Genomic DNA, 23,974 nt, shown 5'->3' with positions numbered 1-23,974 from the left:
TCTACTCTAGATTTCCATGCGCATGCGTATTATTACACAGTTGAAGAATGGCCTTGCGCTTGAACCACTTGCGCTTTCATTTTGTGATTTATCGTAATTTTCTCAAAACAACTGCAGTGTGCAACAGACGACATCTCTCAGAAAATGCATCATCAAAGCCGAAGTGCAGCAGCACTAGCGAAACAACAGATCATATTCTGTACACACAGGAACATTTTGCTTTGAAGGAATCTCTCAGAAAGGTACAGTTGACGTTTAAACGTCATGTTCATACTTATCATGTTCAGTTCATTCTCACTATGTATGTTTGTTAAGTCCGGGCACCGGCGGAACCTGTGCAATGTAAAAAAAAAAAAAAAAAACTTTACCCAAGTTATTCTTGTTCTCCATGTAGCTGAGAGGTCATTTGTACTAGCTTAGCATGACTAGCAAAGCACTCAACTCGAATCAGTAGATGTAGGCTATTGGTTTGAATACCACAGAAGCATGATAATATTTGCACCGATTTCAGAGTATTTCACACACCTGGGATACTTTTTATGATTTAAACATTACTCGGTTTGAAGAAAGGGCCGTATTTACTGTTAAATTGTTACAAATGACCTGCTTGTGAATCGTGAATGTTTTGAAACCTCTAAGGACGTCGTAATTGTCACGTGATTACGTGACACACTTTTGACTAGAAGGGCAAACGTTTTCTATCAATACTTCGAGAATAATAAACTAATTACAGCTTGCTATGGAATTAGAACTAGCAGTTCTGTTATTTTTGCAACTCTAGAGCACCGTCCCCTATGATTTAGGGAGCGAAATTTGGACTCAACACCGGTAGACACTTAAGGCATAGTACTTAAAGTAAACACTCCTACGCCCGTGTAGGAGAAAGAAGCATTTTTGTACCTACTTGTTTCTTAAAATTTGCAGCGTAGTTTGCGATATTTTAAGATGGCATGACGGCCGTCGACGTATTCCACCCGTATTGCCGAAATAACCCATGAAATTAAAAAAAAAAGGAAAGAAAGAAAAACTTAAAATATTGACAATTATTCCCAGGGCTGGCCCAAGCCTTTATGGGGCCCTAAGCAGAATCTGATTGGGGGGCCCCCCCACCGCCCCGGCTTTGCCAATACTATTGACTATTCTCAATGCTATATCATTCGCACACCTACTGTAAATCTAAAACACCCATTATCAATTTTATTAGTTGTAGCTGTATTGCTTACATCATACCAGTGTCAGCCTGGCATGTTTTTACCCTCCTATGGTTTTTAATCTTAAAAGGTAGCAAACTCACAAGAGTGATCTGGTGTTAATTTGCACTTAAATATTCAAAGTGATACAGTACTAAGTGGCATACTGAACATGGTGTACTGAAAAGTAACTAAATAAACTAGCAGACAGTACATTTACTGTAAACAAGTTAAGCACTTTAATTGCTTTTGGTTTAAAAAATTTGCAACGTGCAAAAGTGCAGAACATACGATGGCGTATCAGGGTCACACTGAGAAAAAAAAAATTCTGAGATTTCGAGAATAAGGTCGTAATTGGAAAAAAGTCATAATATAATGAGAATAAAGTCATAATATTTCAAGAAAAGTGGTAACATTACAAGAATAAAGTCATAATTTTACGAGAAAAAAAAATCATAATGTCACGAGAATAAAATCGTTAAAAGCTCGAGGGAAAAAACCCCATAATTTTTAGGAAAATGTATTACCAGCAACCAATAAAGTATATTACCAGTGAGAGGACAGAAAATGGCAGCCTGAGCCTGCTTCTGGCAACTGCTGTTTGTCTCAGGCATGGTGCCACACACATCAGTCAGCAGGTAAACTATACTTAATGTTATCATTAAACGTTTGATGCAGTTTTGCTTGTTGAACAAACACAGGTTTACAGTTTCATTCCTCATTTTAATGCAGGCGGCAGGCTGCTCTTCTGATATCCCCCCTCTAAAATAAAATGCAGCCTAAAATTACGACTTTATTCTCGTAATATTCTGACCTTTTCTCATAGACTTGCAACTTCATTCCCGTAATATTACGCCTTTATTCTTGCAACATTACGACCTTATTCTGGAAATCTCAGACTTTTTTTCCCTCAACGTTGCCATAAAACTCTGTTGTAAGAACAACAGTCAACTACAATTAAAATAAAATAACTTAGATAAACAGAAGGATATGTCCTTTCTGCGACATTACTTTTTAGCTGCTTTTTCTGTCGACGCAGAGGAGAGGACTGTAAACTAACGTTAGTCAGACTGTCTGTGCTTGCATCAAAATGCATTTAACGTCCGTTACAGTGCGCATGCGCATGAACGTGACACCAGTTCTGACAGTGGCAGCAAAAATTTATTAAACCAGTAGTATTAGCTAGCCAGCCTGTTAACATAATAATAACATATAATTCTGGCTGACTGAAATAATGTCCATGATAATGATGTCCACCACAAACTGAATGACTGCTATGTCAAATTGGTTTGCAGTTTGCAAGCGAGTCGTTTTTTTATTTTTTTTTTGAACGACTCTTTTTATTGAGTCATTCATACCACTTCAGCTGCCCCCAACTGCACGCAATCAGTCGGAACCTTTAGTATCACTGTGCAGCGCGCACAGCAACGGGCTAATAACAATCAACAAAGAGCAAGAAACTGTAAACCGATGCGCCCAAAAAAACTGGGCACAGTAACGTCCACCTCTTAGGAAAATAGACTAATTATCTTACTAAATTCACAAATTTTCACATTTATGTCAGTGAAGTAATTATTTTTAACCTTTGTATTACAAGCGAAAGGATCTGAATTAAGTTAAACCGCTGTAATGTCTCGACTTGAAAACCTGAGTTCAAAAGCTCGAGTTCAAACTCGCACAGCTCAAGTTCGAAAACCCGAGCTCGAAAGCTCAAGTTCGAAAGTACAATACAGTAGACGAATCTACCCAAAGACACCCTAGACTTAACTGGGGTTAAGACTTAACTCATGGGGTGCAGTCGAATAGTCTTTTTTGCTTGGGAAGATTCCTAACTGAGTGAAGTGACCCGGAAGTATCTAAGTGGCAGACCCACGTCAATAACATCCACCGTTACATAGTCTAATGTAAATGCAGTCAGATTCTCTTAGCACCGCGGTTGTCTTTTCCGTCTGAAGTCCTTATGAATTCTCCTTCACATCTTTCCTTGACCTCATGACGTTTTCCATAGAGGTCAAGGAGAAGTGCTTGGGAAAGGACCTAGGACATCATTTTTTTGACTATTCGGATGCTACCATCATCTCGGTCGTTCTGTTGATTCAGTGGATACGCCATTCTACAACAGAAGTGCATCTTTCCTTTTGAGACAGGCGCGCCTTCTCCATACCTTTATTTCAATTACTGTATATATACCTTTCGCAATGGTGAAGTAGGCTATGGGTGATACCAACGATATTTTAACGTTGTTGTTACCATAATTCTACAGTAGCCTAAGACAGAAAGTTCAGCCAACAAAGTGGGTTGTCCACAGTAACCCGAGTAAATTTGAAAATGCATAATTATTTCTCCATTAAGTGCTCTTATTGTGTTTAGATATAGCGGCTGTTTTTTTGTAAATTCTGTGAAACCTGGCCATCATTAGTAAGCCTAACTGACTTAAAAATGGAATTAGTCATATTTGCTTGCATCTATTTTTTAAAAACATTCATTTGTTTTGCCACGTTAGTGTAGGCCTAGTAGCCTAGTCTATTATATGACAGACCTGACATTAGAGCCATCCCTTAGAAATCTGTCCATAACTCACAATTTTTTGCAAACTAGTTTAGGCCTGAGTGCTAAACTTTATTGTGCATTGCACTCAACACTGATGCATTATACAGATAAAAGATCCTGTTTTTCTAACCTAAAAATTTATTCTCAGAAATTGAGATAGATATCAATAACCTCCGTTTTTAAATTCGAATTTCATAACACATCAAAGCTACAATTTAAAACACGTTGAGGGATTGGTTTTCCAATGCGTATTCAGATAATTGCCATCCTTGTTTCAATTTCACACTGTGATCTTTCACTAAAGCACACAAGCTTCAGACAATGTTTCGCGACCATTTAAACGGCAGAACCTTGCAAATCAGAGGAGCGCATTTGACATTAATATTCTCTGACGTCGGGCAGAGAGCGAAAAGTACAGGTATCCACAAATTACAAGAATGTGTGCATATAACAAATGCAACACAGTTCAGTAAAGAGAAATAATACTATCTCGAAATGACATTGGTAATCATTTGTTAATCATATAAACAAACGAACACTTTTTAAGGGACCTGTAACTTACAATGTAGTTAAACAGTCATTTTTTGTGTTGTATGTCTAGAAGTTCTGTTAGAAAGATGGAAGAAAGATGGAAAATGTCCATTTTATTTTAAGGTTAGTATACAATCCATAAGTTCAGAATGACAGAACTGTAGATATATAGCCACCAAAGATCATGTCTGTGGTGAACAAATTTCAACCCAAACTGTGTCCCATCGATTATGTATCATGTCCTCTACAAAAAATATATGAATGTGTAAGACCGTGTTTTAGCCCCCCTGAAAACATCCAAAAGCAATATGTATACATACAGTTGAAGTTGGAAGTTTACATATGCTTAGGTTGAAGTCATTAAAACTCATTTTCTCACTACTCCACAGATTTAATGTTAACAAACTATAGTTTTGGCAAGTTAGTTAGGGCATCTACTTTGTGCATGACACAAGTAATTTTTGTCTACAGATTATTTCACTTATGATTCACTATATCACAATTCCAGTGGGTCAGACGTTTACATAAACTAAGTTGACTGTGCCTTTGAATAGCCTGGAAAATTCCAGAAAATGATGTCATGGCTTTAGAAGTTTCTGATAGGCTAATTGACATAATTTGAGTCAAGTGGAGGTGTACATGTAGATGTATTTTAAGGCCTACCTTCAAACTCAGTGCCTCCTCGCTTTACATCATGGGAAAATCAAGAAGAAATCAGCCTTAGAAAGACCTCAGAAAAAAACCTCAGACCTCAAAAAAAAATTGCGGACCTCCACAAGTCTGGTTTATCCTTGGGAGCAATTTCCAAACACCTGAAGGTACAACGTTCATCTGTACAAACAATAGTACGCAATTATAAACACCACGGGACCACACAGCCGTCATAGCGCTCAGGAAGGAGACGCGCTCTGTCTCCTAGAGATGAACGTACTTTCGCGCGAAAAGTATAAATCAATCCCAGAACAACAGCAAAGGACCTTGTGAAGATGCTGGAGAAGACAGGTACAAAAGCATTTATATCCACAGCAAAGGAAGTCCTGTCGACATAACCTGAAAGGCCACTAAGCAAGGAAGAAGCCACTGCTCCTAAACCGCCATAAAAAATCCAGACTATGGTTCGCAACTGCACATGGGGACAAAGATGTTACTTTTTGGAGAAATGTCCTCTGGTCTGATGAAACAAAAATTGAACTGTTTGACCATAATGACCATTGTTATGTTTGGAGGAAAAATGGGGAGGCTTGCAAGTTGAAGAACACCATCCCAACCGTGAAGCTCGTGGGTGGCAGCATCATGTTGTGTGGGTGCTTTGCTGCAGGGGGGACTGGTGCACTTCACATAATATAGGGTATCATGAGGAAGGAAGGAAAATTATGTGGATGTATTGAAGCAACATCTCAAGATATCAGCCCGGAAGTTCAAGCTTAGTCGAAAATGGGTCTTCCAAATGGACGATGACCCCAAGCATACTTTCAAAGTTGTGACAAAATGGCTTAAGGACAACAAGGTCGAGGCATCGCAGTGGCCATCACAAAGCCCTGATCTCAATCCAACAGAAAATGTGTGGGCAGAGCTGAAAAAGTGTGTGCGAGCAAGGAAGCCTACAAACCTGACTCAGTTATACCAGCTCTGTCAGGAGGAACGGGGCAAAATTCCAGTAACTTATTGTGAGAAGCCTGTGGAAGACTACCCGAAACGTTTGACCCAAGTTCAACAATTTAAAGGCAATGCTACCAAATACTAACTAAGTGTACGTAAACTTCTGACCCACTGGGAATGTGATGAACGAAATAAAAGCTGAAATAAATCATTCTCTCTGCAATTATTCTGACATTTCACATTCTTAAAATAAAGTAGTGATCCTAACTCACCTAAGACAGGGAATGTTAACTAAGATCAATGTCAGGAATTGTGAAAAACTGAGTTTGAATGTATTTGGCTAAGGTCTATGTAAACTTCCGACTTCGACTGTATATGTTGGGATCGTTTAAAAAAATATCTGCACCTATTACTTTTTAATGATCTGGCTTTTGCTCTTCACAGAACACTCAAAAAACATGTGGAAAAAGTGAGAAAATGTTTAGGGGAATACGAAAGGATGTGGTATTCTGGTACAATCCCTCCAGGGGACAAATGGGTAAAAAAAGGGATTTGAGGAAGGATATGAAGTGCTAAGAAAAGAAAACATCAGTAAGAACAATACACTAGCATCAACCTTCGGGACTTTGTTTTAGGCTGCAGAATCGCCAAAGGATGTACAGTGAGATTAAAAAAAAAAATCCTTGAGTGACTTGGTCACACATCCTTAACTTCATTTCTGATCATGAGTACTAGGTTATGTTACGTACCACATTCAGCTTTTCCCAGTCATTTCTTATTGTACCTTTTGGGTGATCTGTTAATTTTAAAACTTTTTGTTTCAGGCACAGTCAGTACACATTTAATGAGTCAGATTAATCAGTCATTTTGTTGAATATTGGCATATTTGCAAACCAGTGCTGGTAAAAATCAACCCTTTTCTCAAATACTGCAAGGCAGCTTTTTTTCTCCTTTGTTAGTAGACTAATGGTATAAAAAAAGAATACAGAAGTAATTCAGCCAAGTAATGGCTTGATGATTGATGGCTTTAATCTGAACTGTGTTACGTAAAGCCAGGCCACAAGGCAAAAAAAAGTCATGCTGCATCTTGATAGTGTTCAGGACAATACATGCAAAACATGTTTTGGGTTCCTTGGAGTGTGCAGTTGTGAAATCATGACTTAAACTAATAAGTGAGTTGAGGCTCAGTTTCTGTGCAAGTCCCTGTATGTGGTGTTTTCTGCAGAAGAAAAAAACTGAAAAGGACAGAGCACTAGACGTATTGACAGGTCCCAATCCTCAAAACACATCATCCTGTGCGAACACATTGTGTTAAAATTAAGGAGAAGTCTGTGGTCTTGACGCCCAAAGAAAAAAAAAGTCACATTTCCATTTTAAGATTGTTCTGGAATGCATCAGTAAAGATTTAGAGCCCCAACAGACTGCAATATTTCCCTTCCAAACTTCTGGGCACCTCCCTTCCTCCCTTGTTCCCTTCACTGAGTGAACGTTGGAAAATATGGATTTATAGCATTGGGTGAGAAAGAGCAGTAAGGCCATACAAAATGTTAGAATGTGAAAGCTCAGAGGAAGCCAAAGTCCACAGGGAATTTACTATTAACTCATTAGTCATTATCATCACTTTGTCAGTTCCCTGAACTGACCGGGACAATTTTAACTTTTATTCTGTACACGTCGGTTCACAGACACTACATTTTCTTTGGCTATAGAAAGAACCCCTCTTTGTGTGCTTTGGAAGAGAACTGTGTACCCATCCCTTTTTTGCTGTGTTTTTTCATTTTCTAAAGCTTTGTCTTCAACGCAAGAAGAAAGAGAGTTTCTCTCTCTCCACAGGCACTTAAAATTAAACACCAGATTAACTGATAGATGAAAACACCAATTTTCACTAATGAAAAAGTTGACTGCATTAAGAAGAAGTTGAATTAAAGCAATTATTCCCATTATGCAAAACCCAGCTGGAAATGTCTTTTCTCCTAATAGTGGCCAGTGCATTGCGGAGGTCCACACATCCCTCCCCTCTGAATCATATAATTATAGCTAAATTAATACTTCAAATTCTCTCTGCCCTCTGCTGGGATACTATCATACCTCTCAGCAGCTACTAAATAGCAAGAAATGTTTTGGTTCATTAAAGGTCAGGATTCTAAATGCTATTAAAATTGTGAACATGTCAGGAACTCATGCTCCTTTTTTTGAAATAGAATTGAGAGAAAGCAGTGGAAACAATATAGGACCACACCATCTGTATTCAGTCAGAAAACAGGCTGTTCCGTTCACATCCCCTTTACACCTCTCTTGAAGCTTGAATAGGTCGATGTTTTTGTTTCGTTTTGAAGTTTTTATTTCTCATAGTGTTGTTTTTTTTTTTTTTAACTGCGTCGTAACTCTACTTTTCTCTCACGGTGTTCTTTGCCTCCATCTGGAGTGTTTTTCCAGCTGCTGGTTAGGGCTCATATGTAAATAAATTATGCCACCGCATTTCTTGATAGCGATGTTACTACTATAGACAAGAATGTGACAGTGACGATGTAGGGTGTGAGAGAGAGAGAGTCAGTGAGGTTTTTTTTTTTCTTTTGTTTGAGTATGAATCAGTGATTCTGTCAGAGTGACGCAAAATGACTGAGTGAATGAGTGTATGTATGCATGAGTGTGTACATATGTGTGACTGTGTATGAGACTACGAGCCTTTTCCAAGCCACAGAAAGTATATTCAACACTGAATGACAATGTACTTTACAGAAACCCCATCAAATAGTGTAGTTGTGCATATCCCATAAAATAGATCTCTCTCTCTCTCTCTCTCTCTCTCTCTCTCTCTCTCCTCCTCTGTAATGTTTTGTTTAACGCTCAGCCATCCTGTTTGGATCAGCCTCTTCATTAATTGTTTAACAGTGTTAAAAACATTACACCCACACCAGCTCAGATACGTTTACACATGTCGTTCCCACATTTGCGTTTTTTTAATCCTGTTCATTCTTGGTGCGGGGTATTTGAACGTGTACTGCGTATGTTTTTCTGGCAGATAATTGAGCAAGAGATTAACCCCTACGTGGACAAATGGGAAGAAGAAGGTCAGTTCCCTGCCCATAGAGTCTTCAAGGTCCTCGGAAACGCAGGCTTTCTCGGAGTCAACAAACCAGTGGGTAAGGAGGCCACTCTCCAGAAACACGTTCCTTTATCATTTTCTGGAGTAATGTCAGAAGATTTTGAATGTTTTCAGGCCTGCAAATTCAGTTATTGCAGTGTTTTAGGCATGTCTGTTACTTAGTGCCCTCTGTAATAGTTGCCAGTGCTTTTTGCTTTTAGAGAAGTTAATAGAGTTTGTTAATCAAAATCGAGGTCTTACCAAAGAAAAAACTGTAGCAAGAACCGGGCACGTTTTGCAATGCCAAGTGAAGAAGCATCTTTTCTTCTAAAAGAGACAGAAACAATAATTGTACAACCATCAGAGTTAATGGCTCTGTGCACAAATCACACTTTTAAAATCAAATGTAAGATGAAAGACATTACAGCTGTAGCTGTGAGAAGATGTATGTCTCTGGATTGAAACATAGAAATGACCTTGTCTGCTAGTAACAGCTCAGTTGGGCGAATGTAGGCCAACGTAGATTTTTGCTCAGACTTTGCACAAGAAGTGGCAATATTTAAACTATCTTGTGTAAGTGACATAGTTTTGTTTGTGTAAGTCTAATGTATATAGAGAATTCGATGCAGAGGAGAGTGCTGGTCAATGTAGTGGACATTGGTGGGTTGGGGACAGGAAGCAGTAGGGCTTCTTAAAGGTCAAAGGAGACAGGCTCATGCATTAGAAAGTGCTGACATAGGGAGACTTTTTGCATTAGCAGAGCTGGATTAAAGGAGAGGACTAGGGCTGTCCCAGACACAAGATTATCAAATGGAACATTGCCTAACGGCAAGATGATAGATGCGGCAGTTGATGCTCATGGGAGAGGGTGTCGGTTTAAATATGATATCTTTTTTTACCATTAGGTCTTGGGGTTTTCGCTGTCTTTTAATGAGTAAGGTGTACCTGCCCCATCTGGTGCCTGATTTTGGATAAAGTCTTTTGAGGATATACATTTAGCTGGGAGTGTGGAAACAGTTAAATGATTTCAAATCAAAACATTTTACAGCACTGTAGTGTTCCCACTAACACTACAGTGCGGAAAAAAACCCTTCATGTTAATACATGCGTAACACTGAGAATGTGGGATCTACTTCCTTGTTCTGCTGTATTGCAGCCCTTCCATAGAAAAGACTGTTCAAGAGAAGTCATCCTCTGCAAGGAAAACCAGGAACTTAACCGTAGATAACACATTTTCTTTATCTTCTAAGCTTTTTCAAACTTTGCAATCCAATGGAATTTACTGAAGCGCAGTAGGGTGCACAAGGTGCTTTCTCTCTAGTTACGCCTTTGATCCTGATTGTGTAACAGATGTGCTAAAGCTCAAATTCTTAAATTTATCCTCATCTTTACACACACACACAAGTGTAATGCATTAGTCTTGGCCTTCCATTCCTCCACAAGGGGAAAAAAAGAAGGGGGGGGGGGCGATTAACTGCAGCCAAGTTTACAAAGGGAGGAAACACTTTGCGCCCAGGCACCATCACATACGGACATAGTATCAGTGACCTTCTCCCTTTCTCTACACTGTGTGTTATTGCAACCACAGTCCAGTTTTTTAGTGATGCAGATTGGCAGAGAAACTTGTTTTGAAAGACAGTTCTCTTAAAAGTGCTTTTCACAGAATTCAATTACCATTACGTGCGTCTTAACAGAAAAGTCTAAAGCTTAAAATTGATCTTAACTAGAGAACGTCGGGTTCTGATTAGGCAAGTGTAAGAAACTGATTTTAATTTATTTCTTGTTCTTTATGGTAGGTGGATACCCAATCCTTTTTAGTCTAGTAGGGTATTTGGGATGACCTGTGTAGTGGCATGCATTTGAATTTTTATCGAAATTTTCCTAGAAGCGTGACTAATTCTGACAGCCTCCATCCCCAACCCCGTGGTCAATGAAAATTTGTAATGATGTCATTCTTCTGTGCATGCCTTTGATGTCTCATTGATACTCGATAGAAAGGCAGCAATCAAATGCACAAATACCACACCTTTGGTTACATACTGTAGGCATGGTGTGGTGTGTCAGCCATTCTGTTTGCTTTCCCTTTAGAGTCATCTATGTGGTAGTTTTCTGTACATTTACTAAATGCATAATTCTCTCCTCCTCTGTGTGTTTCTCAACTCTTGGAATCACATTCTTCTGTAGACTCATCTCTTTGTAGCCACATCTGTTTCCTGTGATCCTGTGTATCTTTGCTTACTTTACTCAGTTCAAATCTTTCCTCTAGCCCATGCATATCTGACAGATCCATGACAAGTGGCACTGACCTTTTCTGATTGGAGGAAACTGCCATGGAACACACCTCCTAACTCTCACATGTTTTCATCACTTAAGGGCAGTTTTCCACAACACAGATTAACCCTAATTCACCTCTTAATTTGGAACAGAAAATACCCCATTCGTAGTGAAATTTAGTCTCTGTATATGTTTAGTTTGTGTCTAGAAAAAAAGAATGTGGTCAGTTCAGTGCAATGCTAAGATTTATCCTTTTTGTCATTTTTGTAACTTTTTTGTTTTTCCACAGTCAGGCTCTTTTGCAGCATCTGGTAAAGGCTGACTGAAGACCAACATCAACAGCAGAAAAATCTGTTTTACAAAAGAGAATAATTTCGTGATTTCAGCATCAGTTAGTCAGTAAAAAAAAAAAAAAAAAAAAAGTTATCAGGGCCATTTGAAACAGTTGTCTCCATCAATCTCCTCAAGCTACCACTGAGTTAAGCAGGTTTATTTGAGGACTCAAATCTCAATATATTCACAGCAAAGGACCTGTCTGGAAGTCTAAACCAGGTCTGAGGTAGAAGGGGTAAACAGACACTATATGTTAGTTGTCATCAAAACTGAATAAATGTCATGCCAGTGCCTCTGAAGTGTGATCTGTGCGTACCAGAGAAGGGGTTTTCAAACAGGGTCGGAAAGGAAAGCAGCCCTGCATCTCTCTTAGGTGGAGACGTGACGGATGTTTTTATGTCTGTGTGGGCAGAGTATGGAGGCCTGGGCCTTGACTTCAGCTATAGTGTGGCCGTGGCCGAGGAACTGGGAAACATCAACTGCGGAGGTATTCCCATGGCCGTCGGAGTGCAGACTGATATGGCAACCCCAGCACTGGCCAGGTACCTATGACCTTCCTCTACAAAAAGTTAAAGACACAGCAACGGATGACTCAATAACAGCAGTCAGTTTACGAGGAGTTTTCTTTTTTCTTTTTTTCTTTTACAGCACATTTTGCTTGTATGTTTGGACTATATTGAACAGGAAACTAGAAAAGAGTTTTTATGTTGCAGTAGAAGGAGTTGCAATTGGAATTTACTATACAATAAAACTATTATACATACCAGGGGAGACAGTGTTGAATGATGTTCTCAAGGAAGTATTGTACTACTCAAGGAAGTATTGTACTTCTCTGTACTACAGTATAACGAAATTCTCAAGACGCCTTCCCTGATTCTTGTAAATGTTTAATCAATCCAATTAATCTGGTCTGACTAATGGATTATGTCAGACACTTGACACTGGATGTTGTCATTTCCATGACAGATGTAGGTGTGAGCTTTGTTCGACTCTTTAGGTTTGGCTCCGCTGAGCTGAAGAAAGAGTTTCTGCTTCCCTCCATAATGGGAGACAAAGTGGCCTGCTTGGGTGTCAGTGAGGTTGGTGCAGGCTCTGATGTTGCAAGTAAGTCATGTTTTTGTGAAATAAGGCTTCTCAGACATAACTCATTCTCTTTGCCCAGGGCTCGGTCAGAACCGCCACTCAAAAGGCGAATGATAAAAATCATGTCTATCTCAGTAAGATTTACCAGATTAAAATGGCTCAGTTACGTTTGTTCACGGTACAAGGATGAATAGAGAGACTTGACTTTTTATGTTTCATACTAAACAAATAGTGAATTCCCCTCCTTCTGTCCGGGCTTATTTAGTTATTTATCCTCAGTTGTCTGAGGCAGAATGATTCTAGGAGGAACTTGTGTCTAAGGGGGCTGTCATAAGTGACCTTGGAAAATCCTGGTATTTAGCATCTTGTTTTCACTTTAGACAGAGGGTTATTAGGGTTCCTGGAGGCCACAGAAATCCCAGACAGATGGGTTAAGTCTAGACCACAATAATAAAAAGCCGCTTTTCTAACTTCAGGCATCAAGACCAAAGCTGTGCGTAGGGGAGATGAATTTGTCATAAATGGAGGGAAAATGTGGACAACCAATGGCACCCAGGCAGACTGGATGTGTCTCCTCGCCAACACCAGCGATGGGGCTCCACACAAGAACAAGTCCCTCATCTGCTTACCCATGAACCTACCTGGTAGGAACATGTGAACTTCAGAGCAGTCAATAAACACTCTCCTTGTTGATGTCATTATGTGTAAGCAGATTACAGTAATGTTTGAAAGTTTATTTATGAATTGTTTGTTCCTATGACAATAACTGTAGTGGTTGCCATTTGTTGACAATAAGACATCCTGTTGATCCAATTAGTCTACCCTCACGTCATCTTGTACATTTTCAGGAATTCATATTGCGCGCAAGATTGATAAGATGGGGATGAGGTCCTCGGATACTGCAGAGGTGTTCTTCGATGACGTGCGCGTTCCATGTAAAAACATCATAGGCCAAGAGGGAATGGGCTTCACATACCAAATGCTGCAGTTCCAGGAAGAACGGCTTTGGGGGGTGGCCAACAGTAAGTGAGTTTTAGCTTGTGCCCTCCTCCGCTCCAGAAAGGTCTGGTATGTTTTGATAACAACAGGATAACCGATAAATATAATTAATACAGTTATGTTATTACACGACTTGCTTCGTGAGCAAATGGAGGCAAGGAATAGCTGTGTCAGATGACATCCTGCTTTCTTTTTTTTTCTTTTTTTGAATGAGCTGGACAAGACCTTTTTTTAATAAGTCTGCTACAAGAATCAGTCAAACCTTGTGAATCTTATCTTACAAAAAAAAAAAAAAAAATTGGCCATATGAGAGCGTAATTGAGGCGTCAGTGAGCCTCATCTCACCCCAAAGACAGAACACTTATTACTTTCTCCAGAGAGTTTTATCTCTGTCCTCTCGTACTCTCCCCTTTATAAATCAGGACTCTCTCTGCCCTCCACACTTCTGAACAATATAAAGAGTTCTTTTTCTCTTTAATACATTTCAAAGAATTGAAACTGTGTCCCTTTTTTCCATTCTTAGGGGACATGTTTTTTTTTTTCTGGCTTCTTCATGACTGCATCTGTATGTTTCCTATAGTTCTGACCATGATGGATAAGGTTATCGAAGAGACAATTAAGTACACCAGACAGAGGAAGATCTTCAATCAGCCAGTGCTGTACCATCAAGTGGTGCACTTTAGGCTAGCAGAGCTGGCAACAGAAGTGGAGATGCTGCGTTCCCTGCTCCACCGAGCCACTGGTGGGTCCAGCCAGTCATTTCATCATGGACATATTTTTTTTCTGTCTGTTATTTATGATGACCCATTTGATTACAATTCTGGAGAATTCTTAACTTAGTCGCAGCCATACCTGATTGCTTGGATAGCCACACAGTAACGGACATCATCCCTTTTACCCTCCGAACAGTACGCTAAAGTTCCTGCAGGTCATTCTGCACATGAATTTTATTATTTCATCAGTGCTGTTGCTCTCTTACTTTGCTTGTGAAATTGTCTGTAGTGTCTCAAGGCACTGTTAAGTTTGTGCACCTTGTAACACCACTGATAATTACACAAGCGGAGTTAGAAATTAGCAATATTTCCTTCAGATATTTATTTCGGTGACACAACATGTTTGTGACTCTGAATTTCCTCCTAACAGCTTTGTACATTAAGGGCAATGATGTGACCAAATTGGCATCCATGGCTAAACTGAAAGCAGGACGTCTCGCTCGAGAACTGGGGGACAGTTGCCTACAGTACTGGGGTGGGATGGGCTTCACCAGTGACGTCCTTGTCAGCAGGTTCTACAGGTGAGTCTAGTGCAGACCATTTGAATAAACGAATATGCTAGTCTGGGGCTCCTCAACACATGCCCTAAAATTCAGATGTTCTGAAGAACAGAACATGATGATCTTAGTCTTAATAAATGATTGTCTGAAGTGTACATACAGAAATTGCTCTTCTAGGTCTTAGAGGCCTCAAGATTTTTGCAACTGAGGGTCAGAGTCACAAAGCCCTGCACTAAGTTAATGTCAGTTGATGCTTGTTAAGCAGCAGTGACACCTAGTGATGTGGCACAAACAGGCAGTGGGATTGGCCTAGATTTGAATTTGTGGCATGACATTTCCTCATATTATTCCCTCGAGAATGTCACAGTGAAAGTCAGTTTCTTCCTGTCAAACAGAACAACGTGGCTAGCAACAACTTTCAAAGATGAGATACAGCCAAGAGAGCAAGGAACAGATGATAAAGAGTCATATTCACACATACATTCAATTAACAAAAGGAAAAATATTAAAATGTAGAAATATTAAAATCAATGATTTCATATTGTGTATGACTCTGGATTCTGTGTCCTGTGATCAGAGATGCCAGATTATTGTCCATCGGAGCTGGAGCTGATGAAGTGATGCTGCAAATCATATGCAAGTACATGGACACCTTACCCAAGAAATGACCTCACTGACAGCCATAGTGCATGGATCAGGAAAAGCTTGCAAGTGCACTTAACATACTTCAGCCGACCTTAGTGGGCCTTATGAATCTGCCACATGGTAGAGAGAGTGCTTGATGGTATTGACAGTAAATGTATCATTGACAGTTCCTATTCTCTGTTTTACTGCATGTGAAACGTTTGAGAGCACATTGTTGTATCATAATTGTAAGTTAATGTTTAACTATTTTAGTTAATTGTATAGTTTGATTTTCTCTGGTAATTATTCTTACAAAGACATAAACAGTTTGTAGAGTTTGCATTACTTATTACTCAAGAAGTCCACATCTTCATACCCAAAGGAAATAAACAGAATAAAGTCTTCAGGCTTTCATCAATATAACTATGTACATTGATTTATTCACTTGAAATTGCACATTTTCTCTTTCTTACAATCCCAATTTCCTAAGAAAACATGCAACTTATTTACACTGTAAAAATAAAAGTACAGTTTAGCAATTGGGAGGTCTTCTGCTAAGCACACCTTGGAGGTATTCTGCAAAGTAAGTTTTCCAGTTATCTGGGTAAATAATGCTAGAAGTCAAGACTACCCCATAGGAGAACAGTCAAAGAACATTCCTATTAGAAAGTCCTGACTTTAGTTGTCCAGCTAACTGAGAAATCCTGCTTTGTGGAGTACCCCTGTATCTCTTACCATTCCATATTTTCAGAGAAGAGTCATGGTTCATCTGACATGTATCTTGAGATGAAATATTGGAACACTTGGTGAATAAACAAAAGAGTCTAAAAATGAAAAGGATAAAGCTGTGAAAAAGATGAGCGTCGTCAGCTGAATGTCAAAGCATTACCACTGAAAACTCAAAAATACACTGCCGTACAGTAAAATACCTGCAAAGATATGATGCTCTCCACAAACCTCTACAAAATAAATTAACCCATCATCTTCCGCATAACTGAGCATCCAGTTCTAAAGCCTAATGTTATCTCCCTTTAATCTGTCAGTTAGAAAAAGACTGTCGGACTTAAACATATTTGAGCCATTACACAAGCCTGTTACTAGGTGCTGTAAGATGTTTGAACTTTTGGACCATGCAGTTCTTTCATGGGATTACGCAGTGGCCTGAGTGTGGCCTCCATGATAATAAGGATGTTTATGCCACATATGGTCTAAAGGGAGTCAGCATTTACCATTATATTAGCCCAAATAAACAATATACAGCATTTATTTCCATGGTTAACCGCTATCAGATTTGTTTGAGTTTACAAATTTTGTGCACACAGACAGCAGCCTCTAGACCAATCAAATCAGTCTGCGGTTCAAAATGAAATGAAAAGTACTGACATCCATATCCTACAGTACAAAACTAACTTGTGGCAGTGTGGAATCATTGCTTCTATAAGCTTAAGACACATTTCATCTGAAAACATAACGTTGTTGTTCAATGTTTTGTTTTTTACGTTCCTGTCCAACACAGGACACTCTTGCACTACTGTATCCTTAACTTCATCACAGTGGTCATCATCGCTAGAACCCTGGCCTTCAGATCCAAAACCCGGTGGCACATGTGAGAGACTTGAGTGGGAACAAATCATTCCCCTACATCACCTGAGTTTGATCACCCAGTACAGTACAATGAAAACAAAAAGGACGAAGAGCAGCATGTAGCAGTAGATCTTAGTCTGACTTCCCCTTGATATTAATTTCAGTCTGTTCATAGTGGCCCCAAGCAGACCACCAGTTGAATCAAAATCAGAGTCCTGTAACAAAGGTAGTGAAACATCACTTAATGTGAAAGGCTAACGTTTACATAAGCATACATACTTCTATATAAAAAATGTCAAACTATATTGTAGACATAAGCACCAAGTAGGCTTACCATGCCTTCCAACATTTTATTTTGGTACTTGACTTCATTTCCAATGTCAATGGATAGCTAGAGGGAAAAACAAGGAGAGAAATAAGATAAAATACAGGAATGTTAGCGATGCCAGTCACTGGCAAAATGGGTTGATTCAAGCGTCACCTACATGTTTCAGAGCGTTCACTTTCGCTCTCAACCCCTCCTGTAAGTGTTCATTCTCTTCTTCGTAAACGCTGTATCCGCTTGCCACATAGTTTCCTTGGGGGGCTCCTTCTCCTGAAAACAGAGTGCAGAAACGTTATCCCTCAGTTTCTTGTCAGGCACTGTCTAAAGCGGGAGATTTGTTTGACACTGTAGATGCTATGCCATATGTTCGAAAATGTAGGCCTATGTCATATTAGTTGCTAATGATGACGTAGCGCAATGCCTGTGTGAGCCGGGGAACAACCTCAGTGGGCGTTATATAGCCTTTGACTTGGTATCACTGAATGAAAACAGTAAAGCTTCTTAGCTGTTAGCTATATAGTTAAACTCAATGGTACTGTTCTCTAATCTCCTTATGGACCGACCCAGTACGTAGACTTGCTATGGCGATTTACTGAACCCCACCAGGCCAGTGTTTGTAGTTAAAGTTAAGATACATCTCAAAATTAACAGGCTGAAGATATCAAGCTAAAGTTAGCATATATTGGACAATTAAAAGTCTATCGTCTAATCCAGCAAGCAACATATTTAACAATTGACACCATAGTACACAGCAGATTGAATAACAGTTCGAAACACGTCTACTGCTGATATATGAGCAGCTGTAATGAGTAGATTTGATTCATTAACTAGCATAAAAGTCACGGGGCTGGCTAACTGTAGTGATAACGTTTAGCTAAAGCTAAACTAGCCGCTACAACTCAATTTGACGCTTCCCTAAAACCTAAGATATGTTATGTGACAAGCTCAAAAACACACTCACCCAAACCTGCACGCCTCATCTTTACGTCTGTTGGCAAATTCACCTAATAAATTTCGAGCAGATTCAACGCTTCTGGCAAATACAATTTCCTTCTCTAGATTGTACAGTTGCTCAACTTCTACCTTCGAACTCAACGCCACGACACCCCTACGGAAGCCGAATAGGTATCTGTGTTTGACAGGAGTGAAAATTCTCGCGTGAACCACGTAGAGAAAATCATGCTCCAGCTACAACTTTAAGTATAATAACATATCGTATCGTGGAGTTCTGTACATGATTTTGTATTCTAAAATTCACATACAAAATACGTTTTCGGACAACTCGTTAGCGCGTTCTATTTAAGTCTTTTCATACGCTTAATTCAGTACCACAAGCATGAACCAAAAGTTAGGGAGTAGCAAGCCCAATGCATAGGTGTAAACTATGTCCACGAATGCAAAGTATTGTAACGTTTACCGCTAGACAGCTGTTTAGGGGACAATCCCAAAGACGCACGACATCACAACTGGTACCAACCACTATTTTAAAAAAGTAATTCCGGTTATGCTATGCACATAAAAGGGGAAATTTATGCACAAAATAATGTTTCCACGTCACAAGTAGAACACCAGTTTTCAACAATGGAAAAAAAAATTCAGGGACATTGATGTCGAAGTCCTACGCCTTCCAACTCGTAGGTGTGCAGCTGCTGATAAAACCCCATGGATGTGCACCTGCTGCATATGCAGTCTCCGGGAATTCAGCGCCACGTCACTTACTTCCGCAAGTAATCCATAATTTACTGGAAGCCTGCGATTTATTTATCTCCAAAGAACCCACCCCCCACGGCTGTGGGCAAAGACAGCCAAGAGAAACACTAGCACAGAGAGTATCAATGGCATTCTCCCAATCTCTGAGGTACCATCCTCAGATGATAACTCTATATTAACTGAGCATTTGTGGACATGCTTCTCCCTCACCGACGTCGACAGACAGCTTCTCATCCTCGATGAAGTGCCCCCCCCCCCCCCCCCCCCCCCCCCCAATTCCGCTGCACCCCCCCACCCCAACCCTCACTCTCTTTTCCGCAAAAATACTCAAGTCTTAACAGGAAATCTTAGTCATGCTCCCATGGACTGGTGCTGTGGATGGCATGACTCAGAAGGGAACTCAAACTATTGTACACCAGCAACTTCTAGACTGAATGTCTTCAATACTACATTTGGTCAAAATAGACACGGCCTGTGTTAGGCCGGCCTACAAGTCAAGTTAGATCAACCAATATCTGACATAATACTGCCATTGCTGATGACAGACAGCCTTTCTCTCCCACAGATGTTGACAGACAACTTTTCAACCCTGATGAAGGCATGCCCTGGAGTATACTGTCTTCCCCCTCTCTCTTCCCCCTGTGGCCACAGTGCTTTTCTAACTTGCCTCTTGCTGAAGTAAGATCTTCTGCAAAACGAATTCACCTTTCCTCCAACAGTGCAGCATCTCATGAGACTTTCTATGCTTTGTCTCTGAAGGTGTGCATTGAAAACTGGATGATGACAGGCACTGGCAGAATGCCAGGGAATGCTGGGGGTGCAGCCAAACCAGGATATACAGTGTCTTATGTTAGGTATTGCATAGCAAAATGCCTGTGAGTATTGGCTCCGAACTCTCTTGAGGGCATTCTATTACCCTTAAATACCACCCATTTCTAACAAATATCACAGGCCTGGTGAGTTGTAAATACTGAAATCTCAAAATTTGTGTTAGATGAGCAGTTTTTATTCAGCATACACACAGTTACAAAAATTTAGATTAATGAACAGTGAATAAAAGCTAAAAAATGAAGGTTGTCATGCTGCTATCTCCTCATCAAGAAATGCCAAAATCTGCTCTAGTGAGCTCAAATATTGGTTTTGACAACAGAGTGTGTGTTTGTGGTACGTTCTTCTCAAAATGCCTACTTATCAACAGAAAACTGGTGCTCAGAAGAGGAAACAACAGCATAATATGGAGCCAATAAATTTCAAAAACTCCAAAATTAGATCTCATTCCTTTTGCTGCAACAAGAGAGTCGGCAAAAGCAGTAGGGGAATATGACCTGACTGGTGGTGCATCATCACATCCTCTATCTCCACTGCCATCAAAAAGCCCTCATAATAAGTACTGTTGGCAAAATTTGCAGGGACGTAAATGGCAATTAAACCGATTCCCCGCCCTCTCGATTTCTTGGATGTCGTAAGAGAAAATCAGCTGCAAGCTGCTCGGTTGGAGAAAGTTGCCCTCCTGCGTGAGACCAGCTAACTTTCTCCTTTTTACTGTCATCACCAGCGTGGCCTTGCAGTAGAAGCAGCCTGCCTCCTCATGGTCATGAGCATTTACCAACTGATAGAGGCAGTTTCCCTGAGAACCTCACCGACACCAATATTAAAAGGCGCGTTCTTAAAATTGGACCATGCAAACCTGATGGTCCTATCTACAGTTAAAGCTGGGATGAAATTGCCACACAGCTGGCTGTGCTATTCCCACAAATAAGATTGTGTGTATTGTGAGCCCTGCTGACTTTTTGCCAGTCAAAGTACCCCCTACTGCGATAACACATGGGTAAATGGAGTGAAAGACTGGAAGCATTTCTCCTCCAAAACTGAGCGGTATGAATTCGCTCCAATTCGTTTTGATCCATGTGCAGCCTGTAAGCAGTGGAAGCTGAAATAAATGCTGAAATGGAGAGAGAATGTACACAATGCAGTAGACGTTTGGAGGCAGGTACTGAAGTGTATGATAAATGTGACACTCTCTCTAGATACATGCGACTTGGCGTTCAAGGGACATAGAGAGGTTCATGGTCAGGCAAATGCAGAGAACTTTTTGTTAGTAATCAGACTGTTGGCTTGCTGTAACCCTGTCCTGTCACGGTCCAGCCCTGCTCTTCCATGTCCTAGTCCATGTTTTCCTTGTGTCCTGTCTTGCATGTCTTGTCTGTCTGTTCCAGGTTGCTCCGGTCCATGTTTTACCCTGTTCCCTGCCTGGTTCCCACTCACCTGCTGCCACTCACCTCATCAGCCACTGCATTTAAGCACTCGCCATAGTCGTGATTGTTGTGTTGTTTGCATCGCTTATTTTGCTCTTGACTTAGCCTGTTCCTGGGTTTGCAATTTTGCCCTGTGTTTTTGTTACCTCTGGATCTGGTGCCTCTGTATCGTGCTTTTTGACCTCAGCCTGTTTTTTGGAATGTGTTTTTTTGCCTAGTGTTTTTTGGAACCTCTGCCTGGATTTTCTGACTCTCTGTACCTGATTTTCTCTGCCTGATTTTGACTACTGCTTTTGCCTGTGTCCACCGGTACCGCCATTGTGAATTTGCCTTTTGGTTTTTCGGAAAAAACGATTTCATTAAACATTTATTAAGTTACAGTCTATCCACTGGGTCTGCTTTTGGGTCCTCACTCTACGAGGCCTCACCAGCCCTAACATGTCCTGAAAGAACCCATACATCACAGTAAAACACCCCAGTCACTCCATTCAGGATGAGATTATTTATGTATCATCTTTTTTTAGAAACATCCCAGAATCAACTCAAAACACTGGGTCTAAGGTGAGAATCACTTGTATTATTTCCCAAATTTAACCTTTAATGGCTCATGGACTTCCCAAAGTGAAAACTGACCAATCCAAATATGAAAATGATTTGTTAACTTCACTGTTACATCTAGTTCTTGGCTAAAATGTTTGTACTTCCATGACCCCATCAGCTGTCTTTAAAAGCTCTTGTTTTGTCCGTATTCTTTTCAACCACATGATGGAATGAGCAACACAATTAGACAGAAATTAATATATAACATCTGGAAATTTATTGCATTACAATCATGCACAAAAGACTTAAATGACTCAAGAGACAAAGAAGAGAACTGCATATCAGTCAGTCCATAATCCTTTTGCAAATGCATAATATCGTTTGTGCATTTCCTCCCTGAGGGCGAGTGCTGATGACTCAATGGAGCACAAGGCTTGTGAAATGCCCTTCAGACAGGCGGATGAATACAACACTTGACTGTTACATTTAGGTCAGTTATGTTTAGCCTACATCATTAGGCCGCTGTGCCAATGTTTTGGTTATACTGAGAGGCTTCCATGCCAATTGTGCTGGCTTTATTGACCTGCTGTTACAATTTTCTAGATATATTACTGATAATGTTTACCATGTGTACTTGTGTCTGACGCTTAGTCTGTGGGATCCAAAAATGCTCTGAGCACTGTCAGCGGTGTTGAACTTTGCCACTATTTCCCAATTGTAGCCTAGAGTCAGAGGCCCATAATAGCTAATGAGGCAGTGCCGGGTATCTTTGCACTGTCCTGCTGGGCGCATGAGGATCTTTTTCCTTTTTGGAAGGGGTTGTGAAATTTGCAGCCAGGCCTGGTATGATGACTGGCCGAGGCTGACTGTCATCCAGGGAGCAATTCTGCGTCAAGGAAGTGGATGCATCTGGAAGGAGACATTTGAGTGTCAAATGCTTTATGAATAAGTACATTGTTAAACAATAAAACACCCACAAACAAAACTGAATAGTTTAACCCAACTCTCTACTTAACTCAGAGTGAAATCTCCTCTGATAACATTTATTAATGTGTTTACACAGAGATGGTTAGTTTACCCGAGACTGGTTACATGTTTGGAGACCAGTTTATTGTGACCTGTGTTTAATGTGTTTTAATACATCATCAATAGGCTAATGGAACCTGATCATTCCAACACTACTAATTAATTAACAAATAATAGACACACTGTCAGGGATTTAATTCAGCATGGGAAAAGTGGACACCTTAGTTACGAGGGTATGTCACTTAGTGTGCAGTGCAGCTAAAGATTAGAGACAAGGTGAATATTTGCAGAGGGTCACATCAAATATCATCATATTAATGTACTCACATGGTAAATGTTGACATTTCATATTTACAACCGCTTATGAAATCATGAAAATGTGGAAGGTGTGTGTGTTTGAGAGGGGTTTTTTGTGTGGCTTATTAAGATCAAACATCATACACACAAAGGAACTGTGGCAGAACTAATCCTTTTCAGTGTGTCCTTCCACTGATCAAATTATTATGCAAATTGTCAGCAAATGTACATTTCACATTCCATACACAAAATCCTTTCACTCTGAGCTTTCCACAAATGTACACAGTCTCTAAGACCAGCTCTCCTTTCATAGTTGTCTTGTATATATTAGAAACCTTTTGACTTTCTTACTATCTTCCAGAATTGTAATTTATTTTGCCATAGTACTATAGCCTAATGCTTATCATATTAGAATGTGTTGGTACCCTTTAGAGACCGAAGACTGGTGCTATATTGTCATGCATGACAGAACATGTTAATACATGACATGAATTTGGGGTATTAAACAGCGCTAACTTGTAATCAGGAAAATAGGTCAGTCTTAAAGAACCAAATACCTGAATTGTGAGTGAAGTTGAGTTCTCCTGTGTTTGAAACAGAGCATCCAAAGCAGGCTTTTGTTGGAGAAAAATTACTCTCCTTTAAGATAACCACTGTAGTAACCATGATAAACAATGTAACAATAATGTATTCATT

At 40.0% G+C, this 23,974-nt stretch overlaps 2 protein-coding genes across 2 annotated transcripts; one reads left to right on the top strand and one right to left on the bottom strand.

Annotated features, from left to right (window-relative positions):
* The first annotated feature begins 47 nt into the window (after window positions 1-47).
* zgc:85777 lies at window positions 48-15,928 on the top strand. The gene is made up of 9 exons (XM_030788720.1): window positions 48-242; window positions 8,893-9,013; window positions 11,975-12,104; window positions 12,560-12,666; window positions 13,122-13,289; window positions 13,494-13,667; window positions 14,225-14,386; window positions 14,788-14,938; window positions 15,495-15,928. Exons 1-9 carry the CDS (start codon window positions 48-50, stop codon window positions 15,583-15,585), a joined length of 1,299 nt encoding a protein of 432 aa, XP_030644580.1. The 3' UTR covers window positions 15,586-15,928.
* A 27-nt stretch (window positions 15,929-15,955) lies between these two features.
* On the bottom strand, window positions 15,956-18,532 carry bet1 (Bet1 golgi vesicular membrane trafficking protein). The gene is made up of 4 exons (XM_030788722.1): window positions 18,412-18,532; window positions 17,611-17,720; window positions 17,460-17,516; window positions 15,956-17,340 (listed from the first exon to the last, which is right to left on the bottom strand). Exons 1-4 carry the CDS (start codon window positions 18,428-18,430, stop codon window positions 17,185-17,187), a joined length of 342 nt encoding a protein of 113 aa, XP_030644582.1. The 5' UTR covers window positions 18,431-18,532; the 3' UTR covers window positions 15,956-17,184.
* Window positions 18,533-23,974: the final 5,442 nt, after the last annotated feature.

This window comes from Chanos chanos, chromosome 12 (genome assembly GCF_902362185.1).
Source record: "Chanos chanos chromosome 12, fChaCha1.1, whole genome shotgun sequence".
In the NCBI taxonomy this organism is placed as follows: domain Eukaryota; kingdom Metazoa; phylum Chordata; class Actinopteri; order Gonorynchiformes; family Chanidae; genus Chanos; species Chanos chanos.
Note: the sequence above shows the minus strand (reverse complement) of the source record. Positions and strands in the feature narration are given on the sequence as shown.